At 44.5% G+C, this 27761-nt stretch overlaps 1 protein-coding gene across 1 annotated transcript; it reads right to left on the reverse strand.

Moving 5' to 3' along the window:
- Positions 1–1999: 1999 nt before the first annotated feature.
- Ddb1 (damage specific DNA binding protein 1) lies at positions 2000–27705 on the reverse strand. The gene is made up of 27 exons (XM_021152442.2): positions 27492–27705; positions 26285–26433; positions 25370–25486; positions 24807–25028; positions 22454–22568; positions 21550–21647; positions 20271–20429; positions 19015–19098; positions 18236–18352; positions 17611–17713; positions 13886–13961; positions 13682–13790; positions 11141–11319; positions 10870–11033; positions 10685–10792; positions 10360–10567; positions 9220–9315; positions 9016–9127; positions 7793–7916; positions 7315–7479; positions 6482–6576; positions 5190–5360; positions 4717–4826; positions 4293–4462; positions 4087–4189; positions 3258–3381; positions 2000–2738 (listed from the first exon to the last, which is right to left on the reverse strand). Exons 1-27 carry the CDS (start codon positions 27550–27552, stop codon positions 2655–2657), a joined length of 3423 nt encoding a protein of 1140 aa, XP_021008101.1. The 5' UTR covers positions 27553–27705; the 3' UTR covers positions 2000–2654.
- Between the last annotated feature and the right edge of the window lie 56 nt (positions 27706–27761).

Raw genomic sequence — 27761 nt, forward strand, 5'->3', positions numbered from 1 at the left:
TTTGGAGGCTTGGGAATAAAGCTGGCTCATCAGTGCCTGCATGGATGGCTCATGCAGTGGCCTAGCCAGCTGGTTGGAGATCTCTGAAGATGACCTTTCACCCTGAGAAGTGATAAATGGTATTTAAGAGGGGATTTTGGGAGTGTGCAGGCAGAAAGCCAGCATCGAAGGGTTTCTGGAATTCAGTCTCAAGTGAATATATCCAATAAATACATACAAATAAATGAGACATACTGGAGATGTAGCTCAACAGTCAAGCTTTCATGTGTCACATTGTAGCTATGTTCAGTCCATTCTCATCCCCAAATAAAGCATCTTTACCACCTCCTCTTTTCTGTCTCTATAAGGGACAGAAATGTCCACAAGTAGGACAGACAGCATATTACTCAGAACTGGATGTGGAACCTTGGTGGAATGAGTTTGACTCTGCATGAAGATAAAGTGGAACGATCCCATCTCAGGATCCAGGACCTGAGCAGGCTGACTACAGAAAACAACAGCGCCGGGCGTGGTGGTGCACGCCTTTAATTCCAGCACTCAGGAGGCAGAGGCAGGCGGATCTCTGAGTTTGAGGCCAGCCTGGTCTACAAAGTGAGTTCCAGGACAGCCAGGGCTATCAGAGAAACCCTGTCTCGAAAAAAAAAAAAAAAGAAAGAAAGAAAGAAAACAACAGCAATGAAGAATGACTCGGGACAGACACTTGCTAGCACGCCTCAATGCTGAGGTGCTTGCTTGCCCTTTGTAAGCTAGAATCTCTCAAAATTATAGCTTAACTTAAATCCCCAATTCTCCAAACACCTTATCAAAGCCTGGTCTTGGTTGTTTTGGGTTTTTTGAGAAAGGGTTTTTTTCTGTATAGCCCTGGCTGTCCTGGGACTATGTAGATCAGGTTGGCCTCAAACTCAAGAGATCCAAGTGCCTCTGCTGGGATTTGTGCCACTGTGCCTAGCTCATACACTGGTCTTAAAAGAGCCACAGACAGGGCTGGGCAGTGGTGGCACATGCCTTTAATCCCAGCACTCAGGAGGCAGAGGCAAGCGGATTTGAGTTCGAGGCCAGCCTGGTCCACAGAGTTCCAGGACAGAGACAGGGGTACAGAGAAACCCTGGTTGGGCAGTGGGGGTGGGGGGGGCTCTTGGGCATGGAGTAGTTTAGGATCAAGCCTGCACTATTGGGACAGAACATCCCTTATTCCCAAAGGAAGAATAGAGACTCAGTCCATACAGGAGCAAAGGGTGACTCTCAAAATGCACCATTCCTGTACAGCTAGGACAAAGGCACTGCAGGCTCTAGTCAACCAACCAGAGAAATAAGATGCAACATAAGGAGCTGGGAAAACGGCCAGCTGTTAAAGAGCATACATTGCTTTTGCAGAAGACCAGTTTGGCTCTCAACAACTGTATCAGGGAACTCAGAACCACCTCTAACTCAGCCCTGGAATCTGACGCCCTCTTTTGGCCTTCACAGACACCTGCACTAATGTGTACAAATCCACATATGGACAGATATATATATATACACACACACACACACATACACACAGAGGTTAAAATAAAATCTTAGCTGTGTATGGTAGAGCATGCCTTTATAGCAACACTTGGGAGACAAAGGCAGGTAGATCGCTGTGAGTTCAAAGCCAGCCATAGTTACACAGTAAAATCCTGTTTCAACAAGATGTAACAAGTAGTAGCAGGTACTGGGTCAGAAAAGAATATTACCTGGGGCTGGCTGTGCATTATACAAAGTGGTCTATACAATGAAGACGGTAAAGGTAGCCCAAGTGGCTTCTAGACTGCCTCACTGCTAGCACAAACAACCATAATAACTGCTGTGCTTCTAGAATCCCACTCAAATTAGTCATGAACTAAGGAGGGGAAAACATCTACTATCTGAGAAGCAAGACCTGTGACTGCAGCTACCACTTCAGTTTGCACCCAATGCAGAGTGTATGAGGAATGATGGACAGTGGGCAGAGGAGAAAAGCAGAGACCAATAAAAGTTTCTTCTTAGATTCTACTTTATTTGGTAAAATTCAGAAACTAACAACCAATTCACAGCCCCCACCTCCTTCTCTGTGAAGAAGGGAGTTCCCCGAGACAAAAGGGCTGTGGCTTGGGAATTCTCCACCATCCCAGGTTTCCACTCAGGCAGCCCATAGCCTGACAGGCCTCCAGGCTGATGTTCTCAGAGGCAAGAGAAGAAAGCAAAAGGAAGCTCTCAAGACAGTGAAACCCTCTCGACCCTCTTCCCTCTACCTCAACCTCCCCACACCCACAACCTACATAAGACAGTGGAGGACAAAGCATGAGTGTGAGATATCACACACAGGTGCACAGAGCTGCTTCTTGGCTGAAGAGTGACAAAAGTCCTCCCCAGGAGGAGCCAACTGGCAACACCAATCAAGGCTTGGTGGTCCAAGGTGATGGCTGGTAAAAATCCAGGGAGAAAATACTCCACTTTCAGCCCATTCCTAGGTCTCTAGTGAACTGGTTTTAGTTATAAAAAGCCCTGTTTCCACACAGGTCAGCTGTGGCTCTAGGGGCAGGTGGCTTAGGGAAAAGCCTCCCATGCCAAGAAAACAAGGGTGGGGAAGGGAGGGGAGGAGAGGAGGGCAGCGCCTTTAGGGAGGGTCAGGAAAGAGATCCTGTCCTTGGCTAATGGATCCGAGTTAGCTCCTCCACGACTTTGATGAGGTCATCTGCAGTTGCCTCCCGCTTCATACCACTGCCATCATCATACTGAAACGAGACAGGGAGAAGGGCCATGAAGACAAGGAGGTACTCTCTCACCTCAGCAGGCTGAGAGATACCTACTGGCCACCACTGCTGCAGCAAGGAAGAGGATTTCACCAAAAAACTGTCCATAGCCCTTAGGGATCTGGTTAGTCAAGCTAGCACTGAGTCTGTCACTGCTCAATATTCCCTCCCAGGAATACCTTCCCCAGTGAGCACTCTGGACTCCCAAACTCCAGAACTGGGAAAGGTTACTTCCTATAGGAACCTAACTCTTACCTTCTAGTCTTGCTAGAGAGCCCAGGTCTCTTGCTAACGTGAACAGTTCCCAACACACAGATATCCAGAAAGTACCCACAAGCCTCAACTATACCACCTTTCCCTTAGATTCCCCTTTATGTAGTAAGCATTATGGAAGGCCACAAAGGGCCACTGGCCTCATGAGTTCTAGGAGAAAACCTGGAGTCAAATCTCCAGGAATGATACCTGTTTGAAAAGGCCTAGCACCAACACAGCACAACTCACCTGCAAGTTTGCCACAACCTCCTGCATCTTAGGGCGGCTGATATCTAGGAAACTTTCAATCAGATCACCATCGATGAAGCCTGTGGCTGGTTCTGTCTTTCGCTCAGTGTGAAAGGATCTCCAGGTGGACAGGTGAGTTAAAGAACATAGCTTATCTGTAAACACCCCTGCTCTCATTCATCCCCACCTCTGAGCAAGAGGGAGACAGTCGTAAGTAAAACAGCAAACAATATGTTTCTATTAAAACCCATACTGCTTAATTTGCTTAATCCAATGGTTCTCAATGAGGGTAACCTTTAAAAGGTTATGGCAAAGCCCAGAAAAATAGGAATAGATTAAAAAAAAATGTTCCAGAGCCAGGCGTGGTGGCGCATGCCTTTAATCCCAGCACTTGGGAGGCAGAGGCAGGTGGATTTCTGAGTTCGAGGCCAGCCTGGTCTACAAAGTGAGTTCCAGGACAGCCAGGGCTTTACAGAGAAACCCTGTCTCGAAAAACAAACAAACAAAAAATGTTCCAGGCAAATCTGATGTCCATATCACCATCCACCCAAGTCTGGCCTCAGAGTCCTAAATAATCCAATGCTTAGAGAGAGAGAGACCAGGCCACCCAAAGCCCTGCAAGTGAGCAAAACACTCAAGAACACTCTTCCTGGGACGGTCACATAGGCAGGAGCTTTTCCAGGCCTTGCCTGGGAGGGCTTCAACTGCTCCTGCACAGGAATGGATGGTTGACCCTTTAGGTTTTGGAGTTTCAGCTTCTTCAATGATAAACAAAGCATGTGCTGGAAAGAGCTTCCCAACAGACAGATGCTCTGGAAAGAAAGGATATAAGGAGTGCTCAATCTTGCCCACACTTTTGATGACCTTATTGAGTCGGTTCTGCATGTCCAACAGGAGGTTATACCAGCTCTCTGACAGCGAGGTCACCAGCCCTGAAGAAGGAAAGGGGCAGTTAGCTTATAGAGCACTTCAAAACCTAGACAAGCCAGGGGTGAGCTTGCTGCAGCTGAGTGTGCCCTACAGGAATGACCTTACCTATCATGCCGTTGACTGTGCCAAAGAGCACCGAGCCCTGTGTAGGGGTAGAAGTCTCGCCCAGATTCTGCATAACTAGGGAGCCATGGCAGAACACATTGACAAACTCGCCCAGGTGGAAGAGACCAACCTCCTGTAGGTGCTGCCGCTCCTCATCAGTGGTGGCAGCACTGAAAGACATGAGATGTCACTTTCTGAACCCATCTCCCTAAGGAGGCCTCAACATAGGACCACATTCAACAAGACACTAAATGTGCTGAGTGTTCTGGGAAGACCATATGGAGGTCAGTCTCCAAAGCCTCTCAATTTTACAAAATAAACCTCTGCCCATGAGGGGCATGCATAACCCACACAGCACTCCACATGCTCAGCCCCACAGCCCCAGAGGCCTGGCCCTGGCCATGGTGCTGCAGAAGCTACTCACCTGTCCTTCTGACACACAAACAAGTTAAAGGCATTTTCAGCTCCCAGAAAATTGTCATCATCCAAGATCTCCACTGCACTCATCCAGTTGGGATTAAAGTCTCGGGCAATCTGAAAACAGACAATGTATAAGTGTAGTCTGCAGTGTGGAATCTAGTTCTGAAACTAGTCAAAAGCTTTTGGTCAGAAGCCAAGGTTTCACCTGCAGAAGGTGCAGCCCCGTGTGTAATAATGGGCACCTTAGAGACTACATCTCAGTCCCACCCCCTCCTCACCCCATTGCACTCCGCTCTAAAACTAGCCAACAGAGGCTAGTAGTTGGTTGTAATTTCCCAGAGATGGAAGTGGAATTGGCAAGGTGGGGGAGGAGAATCTCTAAAAAACTTAGTGGCCACAGAATGTGGCTCAGGGAGGACCCTAGTCACCAGCAAGGGGTTACATTGATACAAGTCTGGACCCAAGTCCTGGCACTACCTCTTCAAAGTTTCCTTCCATGGGCTTGTAGGCAAGCAGCAGCACTGAGCGCATGAGGTCGCCCACCAGGATGAAGTCGCCCTTGGTCTTCAGGTACAGGGCCATGATGTTGTTGTAGTGATTACACTCAGTGCGAAGCTCCTTTTCTGTGGTCCACTCATAGAGCCGCACCTGAAAAGGCACGATGTGTGAGCTGGGAGGCCCAGCCTTTGGGGAATGACTGTCCTCCCATTCAACCCTTCCACTCCCTACAAAGCACGGTGGGCTGGAAAGTGGTCTGTATGGTATTAGAGTGAACAGTTAATTCAGTGTTACACACTGCTGAATTAGAAAATTATGAACATAAAATTAGGAATGGGATTCTTTTTAAACATAAAAGGAGCTCAAGTAAAGAGACAACAGTGTAAACACTATAAACGCTGTCTTTCTGTGGGTACGGCCTAGTAACTAAGCTGCCCCTCAGCTGCTTGCTCAGCTGCGCTCCCAGTGCTGAAGCTCACATCCTCTGACACGCTTTAAGTTACCTAATTCTCACCCGACCCTATACAACAGGGCTGTAATCCTCTCCTCGGTGACGTTTTAATACTCATATAAAAGGTCCTTCCAATATTTACCACCAAGCTACACATCTTTCCTAATTATATACTAGTATTTAAAGAATGCTAAGAGCTAGACGTGGTGGTGCACGCCTTTAATCCCAGCACTCGGGAGACAGAGGCAGGCGGATTTCTGAGTTCGAGGCCAGTCTGGTCTACAGAGTGAGTTTCAGGACAGCCAGGACTATACAGAGAAACCCTGTCTCGAAAAACCAAAAAACAACAACAACAAACAAACAAACAAACAAACAAAAACCAAAAAAGAATGCTAAGGAAAATAAAGGTTGGTTCATTTTGTTTTAATGAAATATTCTTTTAACATGGACATACCTTACTACAGAGGCCACAGCCTGTACCCTCTGCTTAACCTCCACAGCACTCAAAAAATCTAATACATGCCTTTAATTCAAACACTCTGGAGAAGGCAGACAGATCTCTGTGAGTTCAAGGCAGCTTGGTCTACAGAGTGAGTTCCAGGACAGCATGAGCTACACAGAGAGACCCTGTCTCAAAAACCACATCCAAAACCAAGCAAACCTTGGAGGTTCCAAAACCAAATCCATCTAAAGTCCAGCTCAACTCCAGGTCCCCAGAGTCCATTCTCTACTCCCACTATTCTGTTATCCCTAAAACAAACTCCCCTAGCATCCTTAAGGGAGAGACATTCTACAAACACGTACAACCCATAGACCTCACCGTGCTATTGATGCTGGCAAGCAGCTTCCCATTAAACTCCACCATAGAGTACACAGCTCCTTTTACTTCCTTTTCAGCCACAGTCTGTAGTTTTCCTGGGAGAGAGAAGGAGAGATACTCCTTAAGTCTTTTTTATAAGCCCACATTTCATCTAGTCAAGAGTATCCCCTGGTTGCCCCACTGACTTAAATTTTGCCCCTAACCCTCTGGAAAAAAACAAAGGTACTGGGAGGGGTGGAAAGAGGGTAAACTGCAGTCAGGATGTAATGTATGAGAGAAGAAAAAAAGTTTAAGAGAAAGAGTCAGAGGGCTGACGAGATGACTCAGCAGGTAAGAGCACTGACTGCCCTTCCAAAGGTCCTGAGTTCAATTCCCAGCAACCACATGGTGGCTCACAATCACTCGTAATGAGATCTAATGCCCTCTTCTGGCATGTCTAGAGACACAGCTACAGTGTACTTATGTATAATAATAAATCTTTGGGCCAGAGCGAGCAGGGACTGAGTTGACCAAAGCAAGCAGAGGTCCTAAATATTCAATTCCCAACCACCACATGAAGGCTCACAACCATCTGTACAGCTACAGTGGTACTCATATACATATAATAAATAAATAAATCTTTATTTAAAAAAACAAAAACAAAAACAAAAACAAAAAGAGCCAGCAAATACTGAGATGAAGTGTAGGTCATGTAGGCATGATGGGAATGCCTCTAATGGGTACCAAGATCTGCCTCCTACTCTAAGTCATCCTGTTTAGGCTCTGAGATCTTAAGAGGCTAACTGCTTCCCCAGGATTTCACAGCCTTCATAATCCAAAGACTGTTCACTCACCATCTGAATACTGGAAGACCACAATACGACCCTGCTTGGGCTCTGCCTCTTCAGGATATACCATGGCTGTGCCCACAATGAAGTATGTGTTGGGGTCTTTACCCAACTTGCAGGAGACCAGGCTGAGGGCATACTCGTTTTGTAGAAACTGATGGGCATGAAGCACTAGAAGAGGAGAGAGGGAACTGATTTCAGGTATTTGCCTCCACCCCCTCACAATCACGTGCTTCTGTGAGGCTGTGGCTTAGGCAGTATAAGAACATGAGCCACTCACTGCCCTTGCCTCTTCAGACTGTCCATCCCCAGCAGCCTGGGCTAAGGACAAGATGGCCAATGCTCTAGATTTAATGCAACTGACAGGTATCAGTGGTGCTTTCTGTGCTCCAACCCCAATCTGGCTTTTCCTCACAGGAGCCTACCATCCTGTCAGGCTCAGGCCAGGACGTAAGCAAAAAAGGACAAAGGAGCTTGTCCGCACCTTCAAAGGTGTGCTGGTCAATGATGAGGAGGTTGTGCACCTCCACTTCTTCTCCAAAGGAGGTCTCGTGAGGAGCCGTACTGCTGGAGAAGAGTTTGCTGGAGCTGACGCTGCTGGACAGGGCCTGCAGACAGAGAAAAGGCATGCCATCCCTCTTAAAGCAGGACAGGGCCTGAGGTAGGTACATAAGGCTGAGTGTGAGTGAACAAGGCTGATGCTGGCAGATCAGCAGAGCCTGATGAATGCAGTGTTTCAGAGTACACTGGAACCTGAGGGTAAAGAGTCAGATCACACAGGCAAACGGCATGTTGGCCCCAAAATCTAAAGATCACGGCAATGTTACAAGTCAATCAAGCAAAACTGAAAACATAAACTCAAGCAATCTACACAGTGATAGACTCTACCATCAATAGAGTCATTTCAAATAAAAACAGAGTTTAAAGGCTGGAGAGATGGCTAAGCGGTTGCTCTTACAGAGGATCCAGCACCCACAGAGGCCACAACGGCCTACAACTCCAGTTCCAGGGGATCTGACATATTCATCTGACCTCCTCAGGCACTATAGCACACATATCTACATTTAGGCAAACAATTAGACCTCTGTTCTCTGGATTAAGAAAGCTAATTCTATCAGATGTGTATATCAGGAATGAAAGAAAATGATCCACGACCAATCTCCATAGAATTAATATGTATCTCTGAAGGTTACATCATTATAATCCTGTTTCACAGACCAAACAAAACAAAACAAAAACAAACAAAAAACCCTGAAGGGTAGTTTTACCCAGCTAAGGTCAAATGATTAGCAATAAACTGTAAAACCAATTCTACTGGGTTTCAATTATCATACTGTTATCTATTATACTTTTCTACTGTCAACTACACACATTGTACAGAGCATTCAAGCTCATAAAAGAAGAAACTGCTAAGCTTGTGAGGTCACCAAGTAATAGCTGCTAAGTTTGGGATGAAGGTTGTTTCCAGTTGTTTATGTGGTGCTGGGCATGGAAGCCAGTATCTGTTCAATGAAGTCAAGTATTCTAGCATTCTCTACGTAAAGTTTTACTGCAACCCAGCTAAGTGCACTCTTTGAGGCTACAATGGCAAAGGTGGTAGTTGAGACAAAGTCCATTCAGCCTGCAAAGCCAGATTATATCCTATTTCACACTATGAAGAAAGCCTGCTCATTCCTACTGCCATCCTTCTCTGCTCACTGTCCTCACCTGGGTGCTGGCACTGGGCCTCAAAGCAGTAGTGCCTCCACTGCTATCTTGGACTTCAATGCGGCTGGAAAGGACCCCAAAGCACTGAGACACTTCCTGATAGCAGATCTTCCTGCAAAACAAGCATGAGATGATGGTACCACTCAGAAAAGTCTAAGATACTACCTACCAACTCCGTCTGCTGCTTCTCTGGTCTGCACTCACCTGGGAGATTCATAGAGGGGAACTGTGCGAATATGGAGTTTCTGGATCTCATCGATGGTGCCAATGGTGAGAGTGCTGTTATTGGCCAATGCCAGACTAAACAAAAAGAAGGGTTGCAGTTTCGAGTAAGTTTACAAGGAAGGAGTCTCCCAAAACACAATGACACCAACTTGCTGCAAAGCAGGGTTTCAAACCCACCTCACACCAAAATTCATTTGGGAAGACCTAACTCTGATGCTGGGATCCACCAATGAAGATAGTACTATATAACTGGTCTGAGTAGGCAGGCACAACAGCTTTGCTAAGGTACAGCCAAGGTTGAGAATCACAACTCTAGGTAGGAGAGTGAATCTAACACAGCAAGGACTCGCTGGCTGGCGACCCTCAGTCCTTTTAGCAATACCTGTCTATCAAGCTGCTGAGGGAGAAGCAGGAAGGACATAATCATCACTAATCCGGGGCTCTAAGATAAACGCCCGGCGGCACAGACCTTTAAGACCAGCATTCGGGAGGCAGAGGCAGGTGGCTCTCTACAGCCAATGTTACAGACTCAAACTTTGTCATACCCTACATTTTACCCGCAAAAAGACCCTGTCCAACACTCATGTGATTCACCTGAAAAATTCTTGAAATATACAGATTCTAGAACATAATAACCTCAGAATCCGAGGAATCAAAAACTCTATGTTGTCCTTTTCAGAATACCTCACTCATCTACTTTCAGCCCTGCAAAAACTTTCAGATGTTTCTAATAAAAACCCCTGGGATGGGCTGGTGAGATGGCTCAGTGGGTAAGAGCACCCGACTGCTCTTCCGAAGGTCCAGAGTTCAAATCCCAGCAACCACATGGTGGCTCACAACCATCTGTAATGAGATCTGGCGCCCTCTTCTGGAGGGTCTGAAGACAGCTACAGTGTACTTACATATAATAAATAAATAAATCTTAAAAAAAAAAAAAAAAAAAACCCTGGGATACTTCCACTTCCCATCACAGCGATTTATTGACTTTGACACTGGGGGGTGGGGGACCTAGACTAAGGGGTGGGGTGGGATGGGGTAGGGGAAAGAGTTGAGGAAGGTAGGAAGACAATATGATGTTTCCAGTTAGTGACTCCTGCTTAAGAAAGAAAACAGGCTCACCTGTCAGGATAGCCATCTGAGTTGAGAGGACACATATAGTTCACCTCCTTGAGGTTGACATTGGAGAAGACCAACTTGTGATTGCTACTATAGATGACAGTGGGCCGGTCAGAACAAGCAAAGACGTTGGTGGTAGAAAGAGAACGGAATGTCCTCAACACCGTGGGCTGGGTGCCCAAAGTCACCTTTTTACGGTCACTCAGTAAACCTGCAGAAAGAACAGCATGAGAAGAAGGAAAGAAAACAGGACAACAGCTGCTTGGTTAAGGCCCAATGCCACCAACACTGTTTCTGAAAGAACCCACACTCAACTGTTTCTCCTTACCTGTCTCGATGTTGAGCCCAAAGTAGAAAAGAGCCCCATCTCCCAAGGCACAAAGGAGGTAGTGGCTACTCTCAAAAGTGGTCATCAGGATGGATCGAGGAATGATCTCTGTGGGAAAGAGGGGCTTTAAAGTCTCATTCCACATCCTGACTGGAATTTTAACCCAAAATACCAATAGCACATACCTCCACCCAGCATCTCCTTGTGTAGTAGTTCAAAGGATGGGAGCTTCAGAATACGAGCTGAGATGTCTGTCCAAAGTCCAATGGCACAAAGTGGGGACAGGCCATTGCTGTCCCCTAATGGGGTGATATCCAAGCATGCCACTTCATGTTCCATCTCTGTGTGGCTGAACAAAGAGGAATGAATATAGCAGAGGAAGAAACCCAGGGACCAAAGATGCCCCACAGAACAGAGGATACTACACATACACAGAGTGTAAAGACACTCCTGTACCTGATTTGCCGGAGCTCCTGAGGGTGGATCTGAAGGTAATATAGTGCCCTTCCCACGGCAACAACCACCTGGCTGCTGTTACAGGAGGCCACACTGATGTTCTTGCCCTGAGGCTCCTTCCACTCGCTGACCAAAGCTTTGGGCTCTTGAGAGACCAACCTCACAGATGCTGAGGTGATCTACAGAAAGATTAGACGGCTCTAAGCAACTGCCAGGATTGTTTCAGAAATTCAAAAGTGCTCCCCATTCCCGCTCCCAGTTAGAACACAAATAAACTACAGTTCTACCATACAGGCAAGCCTCTGGTTCTAGGACCCTCAAGAATACCAAAATCTGCAGACCCCCAACCCCCTCATATAATGGTATAATATTTGCATATTACCTATGCATATCTTTCTATATTCTATATTCTTTTCTTTCTTTTTTTTTTTTTTTTTTTTTGGTTTTTCAAGACAGGGTTTCTCTGTATAGCCCTGGCTGTCCTGGAGCTCACTTTGTAGACCAGGCTGGCCTCGAACTCAGAAATCCGCCTGCCTCTGCCTCCCAAGTGCTGGGATCAAAGGTGTGCGCCACCACGCCCGGCCCATCTTTCTATATTCTTAATTACTTGTTCTGGAGCTAAGGATTAAACCCAGGGCTTTACATGTTCTGCCACTGAATTGTGTTCCTTCCCCAGACCTTTAGATTCCTTTATAAGACCTAAGACTGTAAATGCTATATAAGTAGCTGCTATACTACATACACTATATACTATACACCATCACCCAACCCCACCCCGACACACATTTGATATAAACACAATTCACAATTGTTTAATCCACATTTCGGTCAATACACGGATATGACTCATGAACATGGAGTGCAAAATCCATGTACTTTCCCCCAAAGACTCTCTAAAATTAATTACAAATAGACATCATTTTTACTGAAGGAAGTGGGCCTAAAGCTACTTTATATGCTTTATATGTGTGTGTGTGCATCACAAGCTTGCTGGGACAACAGCAACCCTCATAAGGTATCAATGGGCTCAGATGCAGGGACCACCAAGCTCAGTTTTTCTTAACCCTAAAATCAGATTTCTAATATTCATGTTCTTTACTGGGCATGAGTAATTAAAGTCTTTAGCAATGGCTGCAAGGCTGTACTATATAACATGTTTGTTTTGGTGCTTCGGTCTCATGAATGCTGATCTACACAGTAATCCCTAAAATATTACATAAACTTATTCTACTACTGAAACAAAAAGCAAGCAAGATAACACTACTACTATTAATTCATGTTACCTATCATGACTAGGAATAAAAGTTTTTGTTTTTGTTTTTGTTTTTGAGACAGGGTTTCTGTTTGTGTAGCCCTGGAATTCTCTCTGTAGAACAAGCTGGCCTTGAACTCACAGAGAGCCCTCTGTCTTTGATCCCAAGTGCTGGGATTAAATGGGTTGTGCCACCACAGTCCTGATCAATCTACCAATCTACTACTTCCAATTGGCTAAAGGAAGACCAGTGAATAAAGATGAATAGCTATTTAATACTAAGGCATTCAGATATCTTGTCCACCAATGGAAAAATGTGAGAATGGCAAAGAGAAGGAGAGTATAAAACTTGGAAGGGCAATAGGTCACCACAAACTTGAAAAGACGGATGAGTGTCAGGAAGGAGTTCAGAAACCAAATTCTCATGGAGAACAAGAAGTACGGATCAGCCTTCTGCAGACCCATGTCAAGCAAGGACCAGCATAGACCAAGTGGGTGTTAATGTATGACTAGTGTTTTTCTTATTCATTGTTTTGCTATTTCCCAATTTTTTCTCCAATATTCTTGTGTAGAGCTGGGCATCGTGGCCTTTAATCCTAGCACTTGAGAGGCAGAGGAAGAGGCAGGTAGATCTCTATGAGTTCAAGGCCAGTCTGACCTACATTCTGAGTTCCAGGATAGCCAGGGCTATGTAGAGAAACTCTGTCTCAAACAAAGAAAAATATTTTTGTGTCAGTGTTAAAATGAAAGGAATAAACAGTGTATCAAAAGACATGATATAATTAATGCCACAAAGTTACATATTTTTTAAACATTTGAGCAGTGTTGTAGCAACCTATGACTTTTAAAAGATTTACTTTTTTGTAAATGAGTTAACTGTCACTGTCTTCAGACACACCAAAAGAGAGCATCTGATCCCATTATAGATGGTCGTGAGCCACTATGTGGTTGCTGGGAATTGAACTCAAGACCTCTGGAAGAACAGCCAGTGTTCTTACCTGCTAAACCATCTCTCCAGCCCCATAAATTATATATATCATAATCCCAGTGTATTGAAAAACATAAATTGATATCCAGATGCTGATGAGAGGAAAATAAAGCTAAAAGCATCTACTTCAAAGTTAAAACAGTTACCTCTGCACAATAAGAAACCACTGTCCCCTACCCTCTAAGAACTTTTATATTCATTATTTTTAGTGCCATAAAAATGGGTTAAAGTCTAGTAGCAGCTACTCTTGCATTCTGGGTCAAAGTGAAGTCATAGTCGTTTGTCCCCTCTAATCCTCTACCTGGATAAGTTGCTGATGAGCCACATTGCCACAAAAGAAAGTCTGCTGATCGTCCACAAAGCCCATCAGTTCCGTCTCTTCCACTTCCTCTCCGTTTAGCATGAGAACTCTGTAGTGGAATAAAAGGAAGGTTCAGGTTAGCCTGGGACCAGCTTTCCAACCTTGCACCTTCATCCCTTAAGGAAGGACCAGACCTGCCCTTACCTCGTCTGGCCCACAAAAGAGAGTACCAAAGTGTCATCAGTCTCCCGACTGGGGTCAGACCGCAGTGGCCATAAACCTGGAACAAGGAGTAAAGCATAAAGTACACCATGAGCCAGCACCCAAGACGTGCTCTCACCCTAAGCCACGAGAGGGGCGGAAATCCCTTCGAGTCCTTCCTGACATTTACACTCTGAAGAAGTCAGATTTTAGAGTTCGCTTGAGACTGAAGTTTTCTATGTTTACCTTGACTCTAGATAAGAGTATTACTTCCATGACTCAAAGCTAAAATTGTATAGTTCAAGCTGTGAAATGAAGCTCAATGGTAGAGCGTTTACCTAGAATATGAAGCCCCCGTTAAATCCAGCAATAACTTTCAAGTATTCATCAAGGCTCACTTTACACCTCTTCTGACCTATCCCCCAAATTAGAAATCAGCAGGAGTTATTGTTCAGACTGTTTTTATTAGAGAAATAGGATTTGTATTTTCAGCAAACACAAATGTGAAATTGTATTTGGCTTTTAATTTTACAATACATGCAATGCATGCTACAGCTCTACCAAAAGACTGTCTAACTTTCTGTACTCACAGACTATTTAGTTGGGCAGGTGTATCAGTAAGGAGTAAATTTGCATTTCTCGATTTGTGTATAAGAAGGTCATGGAGAAGCAGGAGAATCACAACTCAGTTTGATGGTAACAGTCTCTAAGGAGTGCACAAGCATGTTCATTTCCTACTGATGTTTCTTTTGGGAAGAGCCTGGGCATACCAGGGACAAGATCTCACTGTGGAACCCAGCTAGTCTCACATTCTGCATCATTATGCCACACCTGGCTCATTTACTTTTATTTGTATTATTCTTTGATTGTAAGTGAAGCCTGTTAGCCATCTTCTGCCGATTTGGGGACAAGAATTTGATGTTCTTTATTGCAGGTTTTAAATTAGGGAGACAGGACTTCTGTCTAAGATGAAGTCCAACTATTTTACCTAGACTATCTTGTTTTGTTTTGTTTTTCGAGACAGGGTTTCTCTGTATAGTCCTGGCTGTCCTGGAACTCACTTTGTAGACCAGGCTGGCCTTGAACTCAGAAATCTGCCTGCCTCTGCCTCCCGAGTGCTGGGATTAAAGGCCCACGCCACCACGCCCGGCTTACCTGGACTGTCATTTCTAACTTAGCAAATGTTTTTGTCTACATCTGAACAAGTCTTTTTTTTTTTTTTTTTTTTTTAAAGATTTATTTATTTATTATATGTAAGTACACTGTAGCTGTCTTCAGACACTCCAGATCTCGTTACGGATGGTTGTGAGCCACCATGTGGTTGCTGGGATTTGAACTCTGGACCTTCGGAAGAGCAGTCGGGTGCTCTTACCCACTGAGCCATCTCACCAGCCCCTGAACAAGTCTTAATGTTTCATGGAGCTGAACTTGTCAGTCTGTTTCTGTATTTGTTGAAACTGTGTGCACTTGCAGGGTTTGCAGGTGCACTGGTATGCAGAGGCCAGAGGTCCATACTAGGTGCCTTCCTTAATCACTCTCCAACCTGGTTTTTGAGACAGTTACCTTTCAAGACTGGAAATACAACCATGGGGTACAATGTTTGCCTAGTAGTATAGGTGAAGCTGAGATTCAATTTCCAGTATCGCAAAAAAGTAAATGATCTTTCCCACTCCAAAATTACAAAGAAAACTGTAAACTTTTCCTAGCTGTTCTTAATAGACTCAAACTTATCTTTCCCGGATGCCTGCAGCCATCCCGGTCTTATCCATTGAAGTCTCAATCATTAACGTCATATTTCAGTGGAATGCCCCCACTGACAATACACTGTCATGTGGAACTGTGTCTGTGTCTAGACCTCCGAACCCCAGTGAGACTGCCTATCCATGCAACAAACCCACTATTTAAAGGTTCTGCTATGTTGCCCAGACAGGCTCTGATAACCCAAAATCAAGCAATCCTGTTAGCGCCCCCAAGTAGCTAATGCACTCACTATATAGGTGTGTATCACCTTTTGCTGTACCAGGGGCCAAAACTAAGGCCTCATCCATGCTAGTAAATGCTCTATTAATGAGCTGCATCCATCCCAGCTCCCATCTACACTTTCAACTGAGGCTTAGCAACCTGTTTTAGTGTATGGGAGTACTAGCCTTTTCTCACTGGTCTATTTAAAGTTTTTCCTCACTATTCTTTCTCTATGTAGACTAATTTAGGTAATAAAAATAATAATTAAAGAAAAAAGCTATAGATACCTCTATTGAGACACATTAAGGAAGCTGTGAGTCAAAAAAAACTTTTTTTTTGAGGAAGGGGGCTGGAGAGATGATTCAGTGGTTAGGAGCACTGACTGCTCTTCCAGAGGTCCTGAGTTCAATTCTCAGCAACCACATGGTGGCTCACAATGGAATCTGATGCCTTCTGGTGTGTCTGAAGGGAGCAATTGTACTACATAAAATAAATCTTAAATTATACATATATATAGTGCAGACTTGGCGTGTCTTTCTATTTGGTCCCTCCCTTTAAGTGTATGTGTAGTCAGTATGTGGAGTACTTGCACATACTTGTGCCTTTGGAGGACTGAGGTTGACACTGGTATCTTTAATAGCTCTCTGGCTAATTGATGGAAGCAGTCTCTTGCTGAACCTGAAGCTGACCAATTCCAGGTATTCTAACGAGCCAGCTTGCTCTGGGAATCCTGACTCTGCCTCCTATCACACGGGTCCTGAGGAACCGTCCTGAACCCTAGTCTCACACATGTAGGACAAATGCTTTATCCAGGGAGTCATCGACCCAGCCCTCTTATCAATCTACTTTAAAATCCTTTAGGAGTATTTTAAAGTTTTTCTTGTAATAGAATCCATAAGTTCCTTGGGTTTGGGGATGTTTTTGCTGAGGGGGAATATGGGGGAAGAGAAAGCATTTTGTTATTGCAAACTGCCTTTTTCTCAATTCGATTTCTAATTAACTGTGCTCACATGAAAGTTGTTATCTCAGCCTGTTTCTCTTATAGCTTACTTCTTTAATGCATTTGAATTGTTGATAGTGTTTCAGTTGATTCTTAAGTTCTGCAGTTAAACATTCACATTCTCTTTCAACCCACATAGTTGTTTAGAGACTGACTTGCATTTCTAAAGCTCTGTCTCCTGCACACAAATCTAAGCTGGTTTTGCTGTATGGTTTTATGTTACCATTTTTCCTTCAGAACAGGTGAGGTTAGCTCACTCACACCTGCTGATGAGACAGCTGTTTACTATCATTTCTGTCATGGTTTTAGGTTATATTCTCTGTGTCTCTCTCTCTCTCTCTACAGGGTTTCTCTACATAGCCCTGGCTGTCCTGAACTCTCTTTGGAGAGCAGGCTGACCCTGAACACAGATCCACCTTCGTCTGCCCCTCAAATGCTGGAATTAAAGGCATGCATCACTATGCTCAACCTATTGATACTTTAAAAGGCTCACTACATAACTTTTCCTTTTTCCATCAATTCTCTTACATTTAATATCTGCTTCTACATTCCTCTAAACTAGTACCAATTTTGATCAATATTTTATAGTTTTCATTTGTCCTTTAAACATGCACGTCTATGCATGTTCTGTCATTACAGCTTTTCTTACTCCTCCTCATTTGATGTTTTCTTCTAGCTCTCACCAAAATGCCTTCACAACATGTAATGAAGCCAAAGGCCAAAGTCACTCAAGTAAGAGCTGCATCCTTTGTCCACCAGCGGCTACCTTTGATGCCTGGTAAGTCAATGCTGGCATGCTCATGGATTCCAATTCCGTTCCGGATGATCCGCAAGGAACCTTCCTTGAAAGCTCCAGAGCAAGTGACCAGCTGCAAGCAGAGAAAAGGTTTCTCAAGAACCCCTCAGGAGACTTGGGCAGTTAAACCGTGCCAGCTCTAAATCCCACGACCCATACTGTGGAGCCAGACCTGGGACTGCAAACTTAAGCTGTTGACCTCCAGAGCCCCTCAAATTTACTAAGCAGGTAAGATATCCTGGTCCAGAAAGCAAAAACTTTCAATCACTCTTCCTAGGAATCTTGCTTAGATCCTGGAACCTAGCATACTAAAAGAACTAGAGTCAGACATAACTTGCTACTTACAAGGTGACCTCTGGCAAATTAATCTATTTTTCTCAGTCCTAAGTTTCCCCACTTCTGGGATGACCAAGAATACACCTAACAAGGTGCTAATGAAATTACAGAAATGAATATACAGTGTCTGTCTGGCACACCAAGATAGGCACACTATAATCAGTAAAGAGGCTCTTCAGTGCACACTCCTCATTCTAGATAAGCAAGCAGGGACAGCTGAAGAGGCAAGCAAGTCTTTATTCCCAGGACTCCCTCTTACCTGACCCTGTCCCTGCCTCTCCAGGTCTACCACACACATATCCACAATGGGTCCTAAATTGGTAAAGGTTTCCATGGCCACTACATAGGAGCCTTGTTCGTTGCTGTCGACATTCAGCTAAGAGGAAAAAAAGAACAATGTTAGTCCCAGAACATCCGTGATAGATCCACATTATCCAAAAGAACCTCTCAATCCTGCTTTTGTACTTCAAACGATACTTCTAGAACAGGACTGCTGCCAAACAAAGCTTTGAACATGGAATCCCATGCACAGGCAGAGAAGCAGTAAATTTTTAAAAACTTAAAATGTATGCCGAGCAGTGGTGGCGCACACCTTTAATCCCAGCACTCGGGAGGCAGAGGCAGGCAGATCTCTGAGTTCAAGGTAGCCTGGTCTACAGAGCGAGTTCCAGGACAGCCTAGAGAGACCGTGTCTCAAAAAACAAAACAAAACAAAAAAACATGCATTTAAATTAAAAAAATGTTTAAAAGCATTTTTTTAGGAGGAATGTCCAAAGTTTACCTATGACAGAAAGGAACTATCCATTACATTAGAGCATGACCCACTTGAGGTCTTGTTCATCATTAAATGTATAGGGACCTTCACTCTGCCAGACAGATTTACTAAAGAACTATCAAGACACAGGTAAGAAGTTAATAAAGCAGAGAGTAGATAGCAGAGATATGAAGAAACAAAAGCCCAGCCAGACAACAAACAAATTTAATGAAGAAAATTATAAGCATAGTGAAAAGAAAACCAGGAAGATGATGTTTTCTCACCTTTACAAGCTGGGAGTCACCTAGGCGAGACCCGACAAATACAACACCATTATCAAGATAAGTTAGGCACTCTGCAATGGAGGTCTAGAAGAAAGTCAACAGATGGAGGAAATTAGGATTAACCCTTTAGCCGTAATTTGGTAAACAATTACTGAGTTATTTAGTATCCCCAGGACACATGAATCACATCTTTACATCCCTGAACTGTGTGACTACTCACTCCTCACACCATTCCACCCAAACCCCACAACTTATTTTGTAGGTGCCAGTTCCAAACAGTAACTTTAACTCAATACCTCCAGTCTGCACAATGTAATTAAAAACCTCTCAAAGTCACTGCAAAGTATTAAGCTTTGCCAGAAGAGGAGAGGCTGAACGGCAAGGTGCAATGACGCATGAAAATGTCAGTAATTACAAATAATAAAGATGAAAGCAAAATTTTAAGAAGCATTAAGTCTTTTAGATTTCATTATCAACACTTGGTCTGGCTGGTGGCACATGACTTTAATCCTAGCACTTGGGAGGCAGAGGCAGGCGGATTTCTGAGTTCAAGGCTAGCCTGGTCTACAAAGTGAGTTCCAGGGCAGCCAGGGCTATACAGAGAAACTCTATCTCCAAAACCAAACCAAAACAAACAAACACTGGTCTGTAGTCCTTGACTTGTACTCTGGTTTCCTTTCTTCCTTTGGTGTCCTTGGTGTTTTGGGGGGAATTTGCCACTGTCCTGCCTTAGCCTAAGTGCTAGGATCTCAGGTGTACAACACCACATCCAGCTGTTTCACTTTCTTTTTATGCTTCAGATGTTATCTAACAGCATGTGAAACTCTCCAATAGCTAACTCTTTCAGAAACCAACTTCTTGCTGGATGGTGGTAGCACACACTTTTTTATGTGTAGTCCTGGCTGTCCTGGAACTCACTCTGTAGACCAGACTGGCCTCGAACTCAGAAATCCGCCTGCCTCTGCCTCCCAAGTGCTGGGATTAAGTAACACACACTTTTAATTCCAGCACTCAGGAGGCAGAAGAAGGCAGGTATCTGTGAGTTAAGGCGGGCCTGGTCCATAGAGTATTTCTAGGACAGCCAGGGCAACATGGAAATATCCTGTCTCAAAAAATTTCAGAAACAATTTCCACAGTAGAACTGACAACCTCTTCTAAAAGGTGTTGAGCATCCTAATTCCCAAAGTAGAAGTGCAGAACCACACATTTGGGCTAAGCACCTAGGAAAATAAGACAGGAGCAGGGACAAGTCCTACCTCTCCGAGGAGTTCCACACGTAGGTCCTTGAGGGTGACAGTGCCATCCATCTGCTCCTCCTTCTCTAAGAGCAGCATGAAAAGCCGTCCCTCCATATCTCCCAGAAGGTACCGTGAGCCATTAGGGTCCACCCGGTTATGGCACACAATAGTGCTTTGCTGCCAAGCAGGAGGAAGCAGCCATTAGTCAGATCTTGTAAACCAGAGCCCTTACTTACTTATTAATGTGCCTTCCAAACCTGCTGGGCCACTGCATTATCCAAACTCAGACAGTTAATCCCCAAAGAAATCAGTCAGATTATAAAACAGGCAGCCTTTGAAGATAAGTTTCTAAAGAGTTCAATCAACATACCTTAAATTTTACTCATATATTTTATGAAGAACAGAAACTACCACTGAGTACTCTCTAGATCTGGGACAGAACTGAAGGTGTAGCTCAGTGCAGCTAGGATATTAAAGTGTACTGATTCAACCCCCAGCACACAAGAGGAAAAAAGACAGAAACAAACCCCCACACATACACACAAAAAGACCCAGTAATAAACAGTTACAAGTGCTCACTCGCTACAAATATTGACACAGATGACTCAAAAAGTAAATAAAAGTAAGCTTTTATGCTTTAACTTTTTGGCTTAAAGTGCTAAGACCTAAGATTTTTTTTTATAAAATTTGGGTTTTTAATTTTATGTGTATAGGTATTTTTGCCAACATGCATGTTATGTCTGCACATCACATGTGTGCCACACCCCATAAAAGCCTGAAGAGGCATCAGATCTCATCAACTGGAATTATACACAATTGTAAGTGCCATGTGTGTGCTGGGAATGAAAACCTGCCCCTTCGGGAATACTAGTCAGTCAGTGCTCTTAAACTACAAAGCCAGGGCTCCAGCTCCCTTTATGACTCAGAATTTATCAATGTGTATTTAAGCCCGAAAATGCTACCTTCAGAAGAATCTGCTAAAATTCTCTTTTCTAAACAGAGCCTCATACATGCTAGGTATGCACTCTACCACTCAGTACACTCTAGACCTCAAACTTTCCTTCTTAAAGTTGCCATGTTTCAAAAGAGTAAACAGTATTTCTCCTAGTTAGCAAGCAAGCTAAGCAAAACCAAGCTACTCTCACACTGTATTTCCCAAGAGTAACCAACATCTAATGTGCACAGTGACCAGTGGGATAGATATGTGTAACCTCTTCCTGATCCACGGAGAAAAGGAGAGGAGCACGGTCAAGATGTAAAGGAAGGCAAGGAACTAGAAAGTAAAACACTTGCTCACCTTAATGATAGGAGGAGCAATTGCCAGGTATTTATCACCGTTATGATAGGTGATTGATTCCTGTCCAATGATGATAGCACCTCCAAAAGGCTCTGGGACTGCAGAAGAAAAAACAGCAAGCATTAATAGGATCAATACTTTGAAACTACCACTGAACTACATTCCTATTCCCAGAACTCACTTGTTTGTTTGTTTGTTTTGAGATGGGAATCTTACTCCACTGCCCAGGCTGGCCCAGACACCTAGGTTCAGGTGACCCTCCAGCCACAGTCTACTGAATGAGGGGAATCTACAGGCACTTGGTGTTTTTTCCCATTCTTGGTGCTTTGTAGTTCTCACTGTTCTCCCACAGACACTGCACCCCGCCCAGTTCCTTCCTGCACTTCTGACCATTTCAAAGACTTTCACCTGCTTCCTGTCCCTTCTCTTGTTCCTTAGCTTGACCCCAAATACTCTGCCTACATCAAGGTCACTTTTAAGAAGAGTTAATACTGTTTTGGGATTTTAATGTTGGATGAGATGGACAATGTAAACATAAGGGGGAAGAGTGTAAGGTGAAGCCAGGACAAGTCCCACTCACCTCTTTCTAATCTATGAAAGAAGTCAGTCTAAGTAAGTAAGCTACACTGGCTCCCTCCGGTGCCAAATGTAAAAGTGAGACATCGTTCACATAAAACTCATCTCAGTGACTGCACCTGAAGAGTAAAGTTACACTTCTGGGGGAAGGAACAAAAACAGAAAATCCCAAAGTCAAAAATCAAAAAGCCACTCAGAAAGGAGACTTAGGGGAGGACAAGCTTGTGTGGTTTTACACAAGCTTAATAGTGTGCACTGAAATGGAGGATGGAGATGAAGACGAGAACCAGATCACACAGGGAACACAACTCCCCCCAAACCCACCCACCTGCTATCACCATTGAAGCTTCGGCTTCTACATTCTCCTGTTTCCAAGGGCCCTTGTTGAACTCCTTCTCTCGAAGAGACACCTCATAGGTTTTCACATGCCGCCCCTGAGGGTCCTTGGGTGGAAAAGAGTGGACTGATTAGTTAGGGGGCCTCAAACTGTACGGGGTCCTGTAAGGGACAAACCACCACCACCCAAGATTTGACAGTCCTGTCACACCAACCTTCCTGTCCAATAGAATACCAATAGTCACCTGCTGAGCCTTTATTACTCTCTGAGTAGACTACAGGGTCTAAAATGTGCTGTTTCTAATAATTCAAACCACCAGCAAAGTTTAAATGGAAAATTGAACCTGTCACACTGTGCATACAAATGAGAAATATACCTCTTCTCTTGACCTCAAGGAATGTATCAAATAAACAAATAACTACAGACAGACAGACAGAGAGAGAGAGAGAGAGGCTGAAGCTAAATCTAAAAGATTATAAAGAATTGTTTTGACAATTCCTTTTCCCTCATTTTCTGTGTGTGTGGAGGGGAGTGGGGTATGTGCACATATACCTGTGTGCAAGATCATGTGGAGGCTCAAGGCTGATGTTGGGAAACATCCTCAATTCCAGGGTCTCTCAATCAAACCCATATTGTGTCTATGTAGCTACTCTTGCTAGCCAGCTTGCTTCTGGGGAACCTGACTCTGCCTTCTAAGGCTGGAATTCCAGGCAGATCGCCACACCCACCAGTCCTTTAAGTGGGGCCTGGGGATAAGAACTCTGGTCTTCATGCTTACACAACAGCAAGCTCTTTAACCACTGAGCCATCTACCCAGACCCTGTTTGACACAATTCTCAAGAATACTCTGAAGAGGTGACCGCAGAAACAATACAACTTATTGCTCCCTTAAAAGGTAGTCAAAAATGCTCCAGTCCCGCCACTGTCAACTCCATCTTCCTCTCCTTTTTCTGAATCGTGACTCTTCCCCTCCTTTTTTGGAATCATGACTCACATCAGTCTTGGGGCTGCCAAAGTCACCTTTAAGAGGCTAAAGAGCAGGGGAGAAAACGACATTCAGCCAATGAAGATGGCTTCAATCAAGCTCAGACCAAAGTCTAAGACATCACGGAAGGAATTTAATCACGTGTTTCAAGAAGCACATCTCAGCCACTGTGACAGCCCATGAAGTGCTTAGCTGGAACACCTTTCACATACAAGGTGACTAATAATCATCAAATTAAACTGTTGGCATAAAACAGTCACTTGCAGTTGATAAAAACTTTTTCATCAACGAGAAAGGGAAAGGACCCATCTTCACAGAAAGTTCAGTGAACATGGATTTGAGTCTCTGGGACCCACAGAGAGAAATGAAAACAATCACAATTGGCAGCCCTGGTCTGGGAATAGACAGAGCCAGGCCAGCCCCATGTGGTCAACACCCTTGTTTTAATGATCTGATATTTACAAAACTGAAAAAAAGGAAAGAAATTCAAAGTTTTTTATTTCAGTTCTGATAGCTAATAAGATCAAATAAAATCATTCTCAACTAGTTTTGGCTTTATTTAACCTTATGTTAACCAGTAATTACACAAAAAAAAAATACCACATACACTTCCATTACTCTGCACAGCTATGTAAGTGTTCCCAGGCCCACACTCTACCATCCTATGTAGAAAGGGACCATCATTTATTTCACTACAGGCAAGTAACCTGACCTCATACAGTCTGGCCCTTTGTTAAAGGCTGAGATTTTACCAAGATGTTGTTGGCATGTCAGTCTGGATCTCTGTGCCCCACCCCCACTTAACAAATCTGAACCAGAGAACAGCTGTCCAGGATCAGCTCTGCTAAAATTTTAGGCACAGACTAAAATAGAAGTCAAGAGCCAGCAAGTCACCAGAAAGTGAGTGCTAGACAAAACATGAAGGGCTTTTTCAAAGACTAAACTAAAGCACTACCAAGATATTTTCTCTTGGCTTGTAAAGGCACGTTCTGAATCACTGCTCTACAGCTAAGTTTTTATAATCCTCTAGGCATGCTGGTAAGAGACTCAAACAAAGGATAAACTAGGTCACCCTATAAAATCCCCAAGGCCTACTACTGGAGTGTAATCTCAGGATTAAAACCTGCTATAAACCTGACAGCATCTGCTACCCCCAAACAAGTAGTAGTACACCAAAAAAAAGGGGGGGGGGTGTCAAGGGTCGGCTCTGACCCGTATTAACTGTTTTTTTTAAATGTTTCAGAAATAGTCAACACTTCTCCTAGCCTGCTACCAAATCCAGACACACACATTCCTTTGGCAAAAATCCCGCTCCCATCATTCCAAACCAGCTTTTCCCTCTCTTCTCAGCTCATGTACCTGGTAGACAAAGCAAATGGTAGGTGCTTGACAACCATACAGGAACTTGACATCAATGACATGCAGTTCCTCTAGGCGGATGTTAAAGGCCTTGAGCTCTTTATTGTCTCGGTCTAGTGGAATGACCTTAAAAAGGCCATCGTAGAGTCGAAGGCCAATCATACGGCACTCGGGGTCAATGATGCCAATGATGCCAGTCTCCGAGGGGCGACCAATGCGGTCCTGAGGGGGGAAAAACTGGAATTAGGGTAGGGAAGAAGCCCACTCAAAGCAGCAGAAGATACTGGGTACAAAGCTTTCCCAGGCAGATATAGGTTATAAGACCACCCAACATGCCAGGAACCCAAACATAAGCACATTGTCGTTCCATCGTCTGCCCCCACCCCCACGCTGTGAGTGAATTTTCCACTTTCCCTTGGAATATCAAAACAATTCAAGCCATGTGGGCATTCTCCATTTCTGATTACATAGAGTGACGCCCTGACAGTTAACTGCTGCTCATCACTGCGACATGACAGCAGCCCTTGCAGGAAAAACTGATCAGCCTGAAGCAGCCACCTCACCTGGACATTGCCATGGGCTCTTGTAATGATGTCAATGCTTTCGCCACTCTGCTTATACTCCAAGATACAGGCATTGTATTTAGCAGTCAAGATGAACAGCAGGTCTTTGCTCTCCCCCTGGAATATTATCAAGAGATTCTTTCAAAAACAGGAACAACCCGTTCAGCCTTTTAAACATCATTCTTTAAGTATTCTAAGCTTTTAAAGAATCTTCCAAGTTCTACTCTCCACACAGAGGAAATACTAAGCGAGCCTGTAACATGTACTAAGCTCACACAAGACCCTAAGGGGATGTACAAAAGGCCAGGACTGAGGCTGGTAAGCATCTAGGCCTTGCAATTACAGCTCTCTTTCTCTCTGCTCTACAAGCAAAGTCCTCTTAAATTCACCTCATTCTATTCAAGTTTTGAAAAAAGAATGAAATGTTTCTCCTTTCACCTATGTATGTGAAGAGAAAATAATCTGTAGTAATAACAATCAAAGCTACAATAGATATTTAATCTTACTAACAGTCCTCAAAAACATTCATGGTTTTTTGTTTTGGATACAGCTGAATTACAATTGTTCTAATAGTAATGAAACTGTTAAGCTAACAGGATGTGCTTACCCTGTGACAATCAATCATTTTATCTTCACAGTACTCTAAGGGAGAGGGCACCGTTACGCCCATTTGTAAACGGGGAAATCAAGGCTTTCAAAGGTGCTTTACATGAGATGAGCAAGAAATGAAGCTAGGACTAACACTACAACCTCTGCGTCATTAACCCACAAGCTCCTTCAGGGTCTCTTCCCTAATAACTCTCTCCTTCTGGGATACTTGTTACAGACTGACATTCCCAAAGAGTTTCTACTTAAACCTTCACCCATCCCATTTAAACTCTGCATCCAAGGGTTCCTTCAGGGCCTGTCCCTTACCTTGGGCCTGAAGAGCTCCATGACTGCAATCTTCCCGTACATTCCCACCTCTTTGACTGGCCGAAGACCCTCCGCAGTGACCACATAGATCTCTAATCTTGTGTTTTTAGCAATCAACAGGTTCAGATCTTCCGCTGAAGTAAAGTGTCCTGAAAGAAGAGAGCCTCTAACTTTGGAAGCTGGAGGATAGGCCTTTCAGGTACCTCTAAATAAATCTACCTAAGCACCCCAATGTCTCGATTCACACACTCAACAAAGCTATATCCTTAATCAGACTTTTAAAAATGTACTGTCGACTGGGCAACAACAGCCTGGCCTTCAACAAACTATGACCACGAAAATTCTTCGGATGGTTGTTGGGTTTTCCTTTCTAAATTACAACAGCAGACTGTAATTGACGCTAATGGAGAAAGCCTGTGTTTCCTTGAGTTCCCATCCAGAAAGATAAAGCGAAGAAAATTTCCCAGAGCCTTCTGTGTTGTCCTTTTATCTCCCAAGCAATCTACCAACACCACCCAGCCCTCTGTAGCTCTCTCTGAACAAGAAACTTTTGTTCCGAAATGATTAGCATTTACGTAAATACACGAATTTAAGTAGCTGAAAATATGAGTTCAAGATGAATGTTCTTTGGTTTGGGATGTAACTGCCGATAAAGAGCCACGCACACAAACAAGGCTAAGCTCACACACTGATGGGCCAACCAAACCTTGTTCTCCAGCAGCGCCCTGGAGTAAACAACAGCCCCAGGCAAAAGGGTGGGTCTGGAGAGGGCCTGGGGAGGGGGGGGGGTTGTGCAGACATTGCTCAAATTCCTCAACCTCCTGGACATCCACCGGAAAATTATGAGCCCTAAACTTGCCCCATTATCATCTCCCCTTTCCCCTGAGCACATGGGGCAAGTTTGAAGACTCAATCAACCACGCACACAACTCATACTTCGCTCTCCGTCCCACCAGGCCTGGACCAATCCTCAATAACAAGTGACCTCCTATGAGCAAAAAAGGACCCAGAATAGCTGCTTCCGCTGCCCAAAAGGCGCGTGGTGGAACAGCTCCTTTGAGATCGCGAGCTAAGGGGGACGTTCCGCGGCTGCCAGCGCCTTCCATTCCCAGAGCCCAAGTTTTTGCTCCCGCCACCTCTGGGGCCGCTGGCCTCCCTAGGCCTGGGATCTCTCCCTTGCCCGGGTCTCCGGCCGGGGCAATCTCACCGGTCACACAGCCGTTCACTGCAGTAGGCTTCTGCGCCGTTACGACGTAGTTGTACGACATATTGAGGCCTTGGGTTGGCCCGTGGGGCGCCTAGAGCGACGATAGAGAGACGGGCGCGAGAGAAGAGACTGAGAACCCCCACCCTCACGCAGCCAACTCCGTGGCTGCTGCCTCCGCCCCTGAGACACGTTGCAGGCCAGAGAGGCCAGGCGCAGAGGATCACGGGACGGCCTCACCTGGCCTCTTGGAGGACTTACGGAGCCCGAGGC

The sequence above is a fragment of the Mus caroli genome, unplaced genomic scaffold (genome assembly GCF_978045245.1).
Source record: "Mus caroli unplaced genomic scaffold, Mus_caroli_1 scaffold_20, whole genome shotgun sequence".
NCBI lineage: Eukaryota > Metazoa > Chordata > Mammalia > Rodentia > Muridae > Mus > Mus caroli.